We start from the raw sequence: 11,573 nt of genomic DNA on the forward strand, positions 1-11,573 counted from the left end.
GCGAAGTTGGGATGCAGGACCCTCTGGCTTCCCCAGGACCCCTCCTGGGCTGACTCGCTGTGGGAAGCGCACGGAGGGGCAGACCCAGGAAGGTGGAAGCTGTGTGAGCTGTGTGTCCTGCAGACAGGCTGCGCACAGAAAGGAGACTTCCCCAGAGTCCTGCCTGGCTTCGTAGGGAGCAGTTCCAGAGCATCACCCGGGGACTCCGTGACACCCACTAACCGGCCTATTAGGCAAATCATCCCATTTATAACCATGGCATTTCCCCAGATCCCTGGACCTTCCCCAAAAGGTCAAAGATCTGTTAGAAAACCCTACTAATGGTTCTGAGAGCTCCTCAGCCAATGCTTTGAATACTCTTGGGTGCAAGTTATCTGGTCCTGCCAATTGAAACAGATGTTTGACTTCAGTTCCCGCTGGAATAGGATGGTCTCCTCATCATTGTAAGATAGGGAAGCCCCATACTGATTCTTCCCAAACCACAAAATATGTACGAAACACATCTGTTTTTCTGTGTCAGGGCTGAGAATGTCAGTCCCCAGGACCCCTTCGGTTCCAGGTCTAAGCTCCCAGATGGAGCAGGAATCCACCCACTCCCTGCCCCCAGACAGGCAAAGTCCCAGAGCCCCCACCCCGACCTCCATGGCATGAGCCCATCTCTCTCCAGTCTTGTATCCATCCCAGAGACCCCTGGTGCCCCAAGCCCCCTGTCTATTGCACTGTGGGGAGCTTTGGGCTGGGTGACAGACACCCATGGCTGGGAACTCTGGGTTGGCACATCAGGAGCCATGGATTCAGCGCCCGAGTCCAAACAGGTCCTGTACCTCATGCCCCAGCACCAGCTGCGTGGCCCAGCTGCCCAGACCTTCCCCTCTCACAGGGCAGGGAAAGGACCCACCACCCTGGGCTGCTGCCAGCTGGCCTGGACCCTCCTAGGAGACAGCGCCGGCCCCTGGCAAAGGGAAGGGTACGTGGGATGGCCGAGCCAGGTGAGCTCAGCCCTGCGGCCCCAGGGCCCCACCCCGCGGCCTCCCCAGGCCACGAGGTGGGTGGGTGGGTGACCCCAGCATACGCTTCGGAGCACAGGACTATATGTTACAACCCTCCCATCACACAGCCCTCCTTCACGCACACATGCCCAGCCCCCCCCCATGCACACGCTGCCCCCCATGGGCCCATACACACACACATCCAATCCCCCACCATGCACGTGCTGCCCCCCACAGCCCCATACACACACGTCCAATCCCCCCATGCACGCGCTGCCCCCCACGACCCCCATACACACACACACGCAGCCCCCCCATGCAGGTGCTGCCCTCCGCGGCCCCCATACACACACACAACAAGCCCCGCCGTGCACGCGCCTCTCCCCACAGCCCCATACACACACACGTCCAGCCCCCCCATGCACACGCTGCCCCCCACGGCCCCCATATACACACACACTCAGCCCCCCATGCACGCGCTGACCCCCATGACCCTCATACACACACACACACACAGCCCCCCATGCACGCGCTGCCCCCCATGACCCTCACACACACACACACCAAGCTCCCCCATGCACGTGCTGCCCCCCACGGCCCCATACACACACACGTCCAGCCCTCCCATGCACGCGCTGCCCCCCACAGCCCCATACACACACATGTCCAGTCCCCCCATGCACGCGCTGCCCCCCACAGCTCTCCACTCACACCCAGCCCCCCCATATGCACGCGCTGCCCCCCACAGCCCCATACACACACACAGCCCCCCCATGCACTCCCTACCCCCATTACCTCCATACACACATGCCCGTCTCCTGACATACACACACTCCCTCACATGCCCCCAATACACACACATCCAACCTCCTCGTGTACCCTGTGTCCCCCCCCACAGGCCTCCCCACACAGACACCCAACCGCCCCCCCCTGCATGCTCAGACATGCTCCCCCACAGGCACCCTCCCCCGGTGTCACAGACCTCCGTCAGTGGGTCGTACCACACCTCGTGCTCGGCTGTCCTGATTGTTACTCAAAGGGCAGCATGTAACATAGCACTGGGAAACTCACCACATACCAATGCTTCGGGGGGGGGGCGGTATAGGATTTATACGTGTGTGTGTGTGTGTGTGCAGGGTGTGTCTGTAGGTGTGTATGGTGTATGCATGTATATGGTGTGGGGGGGTGTGTACATGTGTGTATGTGGGGTGTGTACAAGTGTCCATATAGCATGCTTGTGTACAGGCTGCCTGTGTATTGTGTGTGCGTGTGCATACAGGGTGTGTACGTGTGTGGGGGGGTGAGTGTGTATGGGGTATGTATGTGTTTGTGTGTGTGTGTGTGTGTGTATGTATAGCGTGTGTGTGTGTGTACAGTGTGTATACAGGGTTCATGTGTATTGTCTGTGTGTGAACGGGGTGTGTGTGTGGGGGGTGTGTGTACGTGTGTGTGTGTGTACAGTGGGTGTATGTATACAGTGTGTAGGGGTGTGTGTGTGGGGGGTGTACGTGTGTGTGTGTGTACAGTGGGTGTATGTATACAGTGTGTAGGGGTGTGTGTGTGTGTGGGGTGTGTACGCGTGTGTGTGTACAGTGGGTGTATGTATACAGTGTGTGGGGGTGTGTGTGTGTGTGGGGTGTGTATGTGTGTGTGTGTGTACAGTGGGTGTATGTATACAGTGTGTAGGTGTGTGTGTGTGGGGGGTGTGTACGTGTGTGTGTGTGTACAGTGGGTGTATGTATACAGTGTGTAGGGGTGTGTGTGTGTGTGTGGGGTGTGTACGCGTGTGTGTGTACAGTGGGTGTATGTATACAGTGTGTAGGTGTGTGTGTGTGTGGGGTGTGTACGTGTGTGTGTGTACAGTGGGTGTATGTATACAGTGTGTGGGGGGGGTGTGTACAGGGGGGTGCATGTACAGCCTGTGTAGAAAGAGTTCTGTATATGGGCTACAATCATATGCTTCAAATGTGTTTGGCAACCAGTGCGCGAGCCCAGGCTGCCCGAGCCCCAGGAACCTCAATTTGCTTCTCTGACCAACCCACTTGTCAAGCAGAGCTGCCGAAGGCCTATTCTACCGCTGAGGGAAATCTGAGCCACTGCATGTGCGCAGAATTCATGTCCCCCGCAGATTTCTTTGCTTCCCCACAGAATAATGACTTACCCCCCTGCACTCAGAAACCCCCCTGACGAGCCCCACTCCCTCTACGCCTGGATGACCCTGACGAGCCACCTGCACCCAGATTCCCAACTTCACTGAGCCCCGACCAGCTACACCTGGATCCCCACCCCACTGAGCCTCACTCCCCCAGCATCTGGACCCCCCACTAAGCCCCCCACACCCAGACCCACTTACCAAGCTCTATCCCCCCACTCTAAGCCCCTCCACACTTCGATCCTGCCGGGCTGAGCCTGCCTGCTTACACCTGGTGCACCTGGCACAGAGGGGCAGGGCCCTGGGGTGTTTCTGGGGCAGGCCCGGTCCTTGCGCTGTGTCAGGATTGGGTACAGCAGAGTGATCTCCCACCTCTGTGCAGGCAATGGCCTGTGCTCCCCAATGCCATGCTGGAGCTGCCATATTTGACAAATAAAATTTGCAGAATCTTGCAGCATTTTAAAATATCGTGCGCAGAATTTTTATTTTTGTGGTGCAGAAGGCCCTCAGGAGGACCATTTACACAGCAGGTAACCAGAGCTCTAGAGCCGGGGAGGAGCCAGCTGGACATCGATCCAGCCAGAGAGAACAGCTTGGTCTGCATTTTCCTTTCCAAAGAATCCACTGCAAAGGGTCACTGGGCTATAAAGCCAGGGACTGACCCTCGAGCGACCAGCCGTTGCAGCAGCTGGCTGCGTGCAGAGTTACTGGGCTATAAACCTGGAGGCAGTGTTACCGGGCCGTCAAGCTGGGGGTGATCCTGGCTGGGGCGGGGGCGGTGTTACCGCGCCGTTAAGCTGGGGGTGATCTTGGCTGGGGGGCGGCGTTACCGGGCCGTCAAGCTGGGGGCGATCCTGGCTGGGCGCGGCGTTACCGGGCTGTCGAGCTGGGGGCGATCCTGGCTGGGGGGGCGGCGTTACTGGGCCGTCAAGCTGGGGGCGATCCTGGCTGGGGGTGGCGTTACCGGGCTGTCGAGCTGGGGGCGATCCTGGCTGGGGGGCGGCGTTACCGGGCCGTCAAGCTGGGGGCGATCCTGGCTGGGCGCGGCGTTACCGGGCTGTCGAGCTGGGGGCGATCCTGACTGGGGGGGCGGCGTTACTGGGCCGTCAAGCTGGGGGCGATCCTGGCTGGGGGTGGCGTTACCGGGCTGTTGAGCTGGGGGCGATCCTGGCTGGGGGGCGGCGTTACCGGGCTGTCAAGCTGGGGGCGATCCTGGCTGGGCGCGGCGTTACCGGGTTGTCGAGCTGGGGGCGATCCTGGCTGGGGGGGCGGCGTTACTGGGCCGTCAAGCTGGGGGCGCTCCTGGCTGGGGGTGGTGTTACCGGGCTGTCGAGCTGGGGGCGATCCTGGCTGGGGGCGGCGTTACCGGGCTGTCAAGCTGGGGGCAATCCTGGCTGGGGGGCGGTGTTACTGGGCTGTCAATCGCAGCGAGTGCGGTCGGTTCCAAAAGCCGGGGCAGCTGGTGAGGAATATCCCTGTGCCAGGGCTGTATTCCCGCTGCACGGGGAGCTATGGACACTCACCGACACTCTGCTTGGACGGCTGTGGCCGAGCCCAGGGAGGACCAGGCAGGAGGGACGGGCATGGCTGGCGACCTGTCCCCAGTGAGACTGAGCAGCATGGGATCAAAGGAAGCCCCCGTCTCCATATGATTCAGCATGGGATGGGAAGGCCACAGCCAGGAAGAGGAGGCCTCCTGGGCTCTCCAAACAGAGACAATCCACTCTGGGGTGCCAGGTGGGGGGCACAAAACCGCTGGAGCCGTCCATCATGGAGCGGGGATTCGAGGGACCAGAGTCCCTGAAACCACAGAACTTTGGGGCCCCTCAGCCAAAGGGGGCTGGAGTCTCGAGGAGCCGAGTACGGGGGAGAAACGGGTTCACGCTTCGCTCCTCGGGCTGGGGATCCCGGGGGGCCGGGACTTTCTGTTGGGCTTTCCCTGCACACCAGGGCTGGGCTGGGCTTGAGCTCAGAGCGTGTGTCAAGCCCCCATTACAGCGATGAGCTCTAGGTGCAGTGATCAGATTCACTCCCGGGAGCGTCCGGGTGAGGGCTGGGCATGGCCAGGAGCTGGTCTGGGGGGATTCGGGACAGGGGCAAACAGCGACGGGACGGCGGAAGCCAGCAGGTGACATGTCTGTTGCTCCACCTGTGAGCGGCCCCTTTGGGGGCACCGGACGGGGAGAGGTCTCTAGCTGCCCTGGAGGGAGGCTGCGGCAGGATCCGAGCGCCTGGCAACAAGCATCAGTCTTTGCTGGGGCGGGAGGAGTCCTTTGCTCTCAGTCCTGCCCCTGCCTTTGAGCCCCGGGCTGCCCCCTAACCTCCAACGCCCTCTCCCTGTGCCACGCACTCCCGTGCGGTGATGGGGGGACCCACGCAGGCCCCGGCAGCATCCGTCCCCTTGTGCTGTGGCCTTTCCTCTGGCACCAGAGCAGAGCCAGGCAGGGAGCCCTGGGCCTGGCAGAGCCGTCGGGGCTGGGGAAGGTCAGGGGGCCTGTCAGAGCCATCGGGCGGGGGGGCACGTGGAGCTGTCAGGGAAAGGGGTGGTCCAGTATCCTCTTCCCATCCTCTGCCCCAGGAGGTCTGCTCAGCAGGGGACACCACTCTCACAGCGTCCCTGCAATGGAGCAGACAGCAACAGGGGTGTCACATGGGCCCAGGCCCGGGTGGGGGCTACAGGTTGGGGTTTACAGGGGACGCTGGGAGTGCGGGGGGGGGGGGGAGAACAGGATGGGGGACAAGGTAGCTGGGGTGGGGAGCGGAGGGGCTGGGTTGGAGGCTGTGGGGTGGAGAGAGAAGGGGATCATGGGGTGAGCAGAAGGGGGCTCGGCTGGGAGCCCTGGGGCAGAGAGGGCAGGGAGCTGGGCTGGGGGCCCTAGGGAGGAGGGAGCAGGAACTGGGAGATGTAGGGCGGAGGGATCAGGGCCTGGGGGTGACAGGGCGAAGGAGGCAGGGGCTGAGGGCCATGGGGTGGAGGAGATAGGGGCTGGGGAAGGTAGGGGCTGGGGGCTTCAGGGTGGAGGATGTAGGGGCTGGGGGAGGTAGGGGCTGGGGGCCAGGGGGTGGAGGAGGCAGGGCTGGGGGCCGCAGGGCTGAAGAGGCAGGGCTGGGGGCTATGAGGCGGAGGAGGTAAGGGCTGGGGGAGGTAGGGGCTGGGGGCTGCAGGGTGGAGGAGGCAGGGCTGGGGGCCGTGGGGCAGAGGGAGCAGGGGCTGGGGCTGCAGGGCAGAGGAGGTAGGGGCTGGGGGAGGCAAGGGCTGGGGCCGGAGGCGGAGGGAGCGGGAGTTGGCGGCTACGATGTGGAGGAGGTAGAGGCTGGGGGAAGTAGGGTGGAGGAGGCAGGGCTGGGGGCCATGGGGCAGAGGGAGCGGGGGCTGGGGGCCGTGCGGCGGAGGAGATAGTGGCTGGGGGAGGTAGAGGCTGGGGGCTGCAAGGCAGAGGAGATAGGGGCTGGGGGAGGTAGGAGCTGGGGGCGATGAGGCAGAGGAGGCAGGGCTGGGGGCTGTGGGGCAGAGGGAGCGGGGGCTGGGCTGGGGGCCGTGGGGTGGAGGGAGTGGGGGCTGAGGTGGGGGCCGCAGATTGCTCAGTCCTTACTGGCTGCTGGGCCTCATAGCTCCGACGCAGGTGCTCGTAGGCCTCCATGATCACGGCTCTTCTGCAAGGGGAGAGCAGGGGTCAGCCCTGAGGCAGTGCCTGGCCCCTCACTACCCCACCCCCTCGGGGTCCCCTAAGGGCCTGGGGCTTCTCACCCCCTCCCCTCCCATGGAGCCACATGGGACTGTGAGCCAGACCCCAGCCTGGGGCAGAGGCACTGTGTGCCAGGGGCTCCATGTAGTGGGGGTGCTCGCTGTGGGGGGCGGGGGGGATCTGTACTCACTTGCTGGCAAGACCCCCGCCGGGGGGCAGGCTGGGGTTCACCTCGGACGCCAGGCACCGGAAGATGGCCACGAGGCTGGCAGCCCCCCTGCTCCTGCAGCTCCCCATACAGCTCTGTGGGGAGAGGGGCTGGCTCATGACTGGCTCTGCCCAGGCACTCAAAGCCCCGCTCTGCCCCTACACTGCACCTGGTTACCCCCTCCCCACTGCCCCTGCCCCCCGTCCCGTTCTCACCCCATCTGCCCCTGCCCTCCCCCTACTCCCCTCCCTGTTGTCCCTGCTCCCGCCCGTGACCTGAGGGGCAGTAGCTGGCACAGGCAGGCGTGGGTGCCTCCCGCTCTGGGTCCCTTGGTCTAGCTGCCCTGTAGCCAAGGGCCTGGTGCTGCCCAGGCTCGACCTCACCCACCTGCCACCCGGCTCTCCAGGTGGGCGTCCAGCTCCCGCTCCTTCTGCAGGGCGGCCTGGGAGGTGCCGGGGGCCCCCCGGAAGCACACCACCATGCAGGTCATGTTGTCGCGGCTTCCCTGGGCAGGGGAGAACCAATCAGGTCAGGGGGCAGCGAGCGTGGGGACAGGCGGCTGTAGGGGGCCCTGATGGGTCATTAGAATGGGGGGAGCCCAAGGGGGCATTATGCCCGGATACGGCCCAGCATGGAGCCCAAGGGCCCATACAACAGCCAGACAAGGAGAGCAGCCTGATCTGTACCACCCCAGCCCAGGGCAGGAAATCCATCGAACCAGACAGTGTTGGGCAGGGGGGTCCCTCATCTCCCCCCAACCCCTCTGCCCCAAACATCTGGCCAGGCAGAGATAACAGAACCACTGTCTGCTGGAGGGGAAAGGCCCTGTGTCCCATTCCCTGCCCCCTGAGCCAGCCAGTCCCTGCCCTGGGGTCATATGGGAGCCGGCACCCCCTACAGGAGACAGGCCCCATGTCTCAGTCCCTCCCCTCCACCTCCTCGCACCAGCCAGTCCCTGCCCTGGGGCCGGATGGGAGTCAGCGCCTTCTAGAGGGAACAGGCCATTCCCCCCGCGCCCCCATGCTGTGGCTGGCTGGCTGGGAGCAGGCACCTCCTAGAGTGGAAAATCACCACGTCCTATTCCCCACCCTACCTCCCCACACTAGCCAGTGCCCTGCCCTGGGGTCAGTGCCCCATAGACAGTAAAGGTCCTGTGCCTCATTCCCCGCCCCCCTGAGCCAGCCAGTCCCTGCCCTGGGGCCGGATGGGAACCGGTGCCCCCTAGGAGAAAGGTCCTATGTCCCACTCCCTGCCCCACCCCACCCTGCAGCTGGAAACCAGCGACCGCTAGAGGCCAATGGCCCTGCCCCCCATCCCTGCTGCACCTTGTAGAGCCCGGCCTCCAGGACCTCCTCGCACACGGCCTGCGGGTCCCTGCCGAGCTGCAGGCGGGAGCGGACGAAGGCGCAGAGCCCCTCGGTGTCAAAGGCGTCCCAGACGCCGTCACAGGCCAGCACCAGGAACTCGTCCTCGCCCGGGCAGCGCGCCAGCTCGTACACCTCGGGCTCGGGGGACACCAGCTGCTCCGTCTGGCCCCGCCAGGCCACGGCCTTGTAGTCAAAGTCGCCCAGGGCGCGGGAGACGGCCAGGGAGCCGTTGACGCGCTGCAGCAGGACGGTGCCGCCGGCGTTCTCGATGCGCTCCCGCTCCCGCGGCCGGCTGGGCTTGTGGTCCTCCGTGTAGAAGGTGAGGCGGCCGGCCCGGCACAGCAGGGCCCGCGAGTCGCCCAGGTTGATGAAGTAGAGATGGCGCGGTGAGACCAGCACGGCCACGGCGGTGGAGCCGGCGTGCTCCCAGCCCTCGGCACGCGCCAGAGCCTGCATGCGGCTGTCGATGTGCAGGAAGCCCTCCCGCACCGCCCCCTTCACCGCCTCTGGCGACTCCACGCCCCCCGTGAAGGCCTCGCCCACCACCAGCTCCCCCAGCAGGTGGTGGGCGCAGAACTGCGCCACCGTGCTTCCTGCATGCCCGTCGTACACGGCAAAGAAGGCCCAGGTGGCCAGGCTGCCCGGCAGCTGGGGTTGAGCCGTGTGCGCGTCCTCCATGTGGGCCCGCCAGCCCTGCATGGCGCCCAGCCCGTAGCGCAGCCCGCCCCCCTCGCCCTGCTCCAGCAGCTTCTCCGTCCGCGGCGCCTCCAGGAAGGAGCCGGGCCCCTCGCCACGCTCCGCCTTGAAGAGACGCGAGACCATCCGCTCTGCCTTTGACACCAGCAGTCGCACAAAGGTCGCCATCCTGTGCCCCGGGTACTCACCCTATTCCCAAGCCTGGTGCCCCCGACCAAGTGCCCTGGGGAATCGCCCGGTCACCGCTTGGCACCAGCCCTCTGATCTCCGGTAGGTTTCAGTGGCTCAGCTGCAGGGGCTGCACCCTGCCCCTGCCGACTCCCCGGGGCCTTCCTGGCGCCCCCATGATGCTGTGCGGCCGGCTCGCCCCCTGGCAGCCCCAGGGACACATGCACTGTGGGGGCTGTGGCGGCTCTGTCCTCCCTGGCACCATAATTCCTCATCCTGCAGCTAAATATGGAATGTTAAATCTCCTAATCCCTGCCCGGTCATGGCCCAGCATGCAGCATGGGCCATGCGAAGCTGGGGTGTGGGTAGCGGGACCCAGGGCCAGCCCCGCCCTAGCCACTGTGGGTATTCTGCAGAGTGCAGCCAGACTGGCAAGCGGGACCAGGCCCACGGTGCCATCACGAAAGTGTCCATTTGGGGCCCATTGGCCGAGCTGTCTGGGGGTTGTTCCTTTCTGGGCAGGGGGAGCAGCATGGCCCAGCTGGGGGTTGGGGGAGCGGCAGGGGAGCTGCAGGGGTTGTGCGCTGGGGGCAGCAGCAGGGCCCAGCTGGGGTTGGGGGGAACAGTAGAGCCCAGCTGGGGTTGTGGGGTTGGGGGGAACAGCAGAGCCCAGCTGGGGTTGTGTGTGGGGGAGTAGCAGGGCCCAGCTGGGGTTGTGGCGGGAGGGAGCAGCAGGGCCCAGCTGGGCTTTTGCGGGGGAGCAGCAGGGCCCAGCTGGGGAGGGGGGAGCAGAAGGGCCCAGCTGGCATATGCTGCTTTTCTCCCAGGTTGAATTCAGGGCTTCTCCCCACACAGCTTCACACAGAAACTTGACTTGTTTTCACTTCCTGTCCCAAATTGCTGGGCAGCGTTGCCGGGCGACTGTATTTCTATATCCTACCTCCCCCCAGAGGTGGCTGCATCTCAGCACCAGCCGACGGATCTCTGTATAAACAGCCCCATGCCCTACCCCAGAGGTGGCTGCATGGCATGCTGGGGGTATCCGTGGGGAGAGGCGCTAGAGAAGCATTGGGTCATTACTAATGTAGTGACTCTGTTATGCCCAGAAGGGAGCGGTGCTGTCCCCTGGTGGTCCCAAGGTGGGGGGCGGGGGCAGCACAGGGTCCGTGCCCCCCGCTCAGCCCGGTGAGGGGCAGCGCTGAGTCCTGGGCTGGGCTGCACCTGTGACGGACGCTCAGCTCTGGCCTCACCCTCAACCCACCGTGGGGAAGTGATGCCTGGGGTCCCACTGTCTCCATGGAGATGCCCCATCCCCACAGGCCCTACTGTCACGGACTCACAGGTTGTGCCCACTCTTGGCCCTGTGCGGTCCATAGGGGGTGCCCCTTTCAGTGCAACAGCCCTTCTCGGGGGTCCACTCTCCCTCAGGGGTTAAGCCCCTCTGCCTCCTGGAGCCACACCTCTCTGAGCCTTAGCACACCTGTCTCTCGCAGTGGGTCCCCTCAGGGAGTCCACTCGCTCTGGACCCCTGGGGCCTCCACCGCCCCGAAGGGGATGATGCCCCTCTGTTCTCTAGACTGGAGAGACTCTCAGCCAGCATAACACAGGAGGGTTTATTGAACATCTGAACCCAGCACAGGAAACTCTCAGGGCCTCAGGCCTGGCCTCCCTCAGCCCAGCACATCCAAGTCTCCCCTGCATCCAATTGGGCTCTGCCTGCTCTCTCCCTCCAGCCCTGAGCCCCCCTGCTTCCCAGCTGGGCATCTGCTAACACCAGCCCCAATCCTGGCCTCTGTCCATTGTCTTCTCTCCAGGTGAACAGGGTCGCCTGAGCCTCCTCTCCTCTCTCCACAGCCTATTGTTCTCCCACGGGCCAGAACCGGCTGGTCAGGACACCGGGGTCCTCTCTCCACAGCCCATTGTCCTCTCACTGGCCAGAACCGGCTGCAACTGCTGAGCTGGGCCTCCGGGTCACCAGGTCACCGGTCGCTGGGGTATCCATTCTCCAGGCTAGTGGTTGGGGTCCCAAGTTCCCTCGCCGGTCCTCTGTAACAACAAACTCCCTCTCCCATCACCTTGTTAAACCTGTAGCACCTAGGGAAACTGAGTCCCACCCCCTCTGCATGCAAACTATAGGAAAACCAAGAAAATTCCCCCTAGGCAACAAGGAAAAACAAGAAACTCCCCCACTTCATCACAGTTGCTGGGTGACTGTATTTATGCATCCTACCTCCCCCCAGAGGTGGCTGCATCTCAGCACCAGCCGACGGATCCCTGTATAAACAGCCCCATGCCCCACCCCAGAGG

General features: G+C 64.0%; 1 protein-coding gene across 1 annotated transcript; it reads right to left on the minus strand.

Annotated features, from left to right (window-relative positions):
- Nucleotides 1-6,016: 6,016 nt before the first annotated feature.
- On the minus strand, nucleotides 6,017-9,266 carry PPM1N (protein phosphatase, Mg2+/Mn2+ dependent 1N (putative)). The gene is made up of 5 exons (XM_077840771.1): nucleotides 8,361-9,266; nucleotides 7,419-7,540; nucleotides 7,018-7,128; nucleotides 6,735-6,795; nucleotides 6,017-6,067 (listed from the first exon to the last, which is right to left on the minus strand). Exons 1-5 carry the CDS (start codon nucleotides 9,264-9,266, stop codon nucleotides 6,017-6,019), a joined length of 1,251 nt encoding a protein of 416 aa, XP_077696897.1.
- Between the last annotated feature and the right edge of the window lie 2,307 nt (nucleotides 9,267-11,573).

This window comes from Eretmochelys imbricata, chromosome 23 (assembly GCF_965152235.1).
Source record: "Eretmochelys imbricata isolate rEreImb1 chromosome 23, rEreImb1.hap1, whole genome shotgun sequence".
Classification (NCBI taxonomy): domain Eukaryota; kingdom Metazoa; phylum Chordata; order Testudines; family Cheloniidae; genus Eretmochelys; species Eretmochelys imbricata.

What these genes read in the sequence shown, in the direction of transcription:
- PPM1N (XM_077840771.1), bottom strand. Translation starts at nt 9,266, where the DNA reads ATGGCGACCTTTGTGCGACTGCTGGTGTCAAAGGCAGAGCGGATGGTC. An exon ending in GAGAGCCGGGTGGCAGGTGG is followed by an intron (nt 7,129 to 7,418) that starts GTGAGGTCGAGC and finishes CTCCCCACAGAG; the next exon opens with CTGTATGGGGAGCTGCAGGA. An exon ending in GGCGGGGGTCTTGCCAGCAA is followed by an intron (nt 6,796 to 7,017) that starts GTGAGTACAGAT and finishes CTCCCCTTGCAG; the next exon opens with AAGAGCCGTGATCATGGAGG.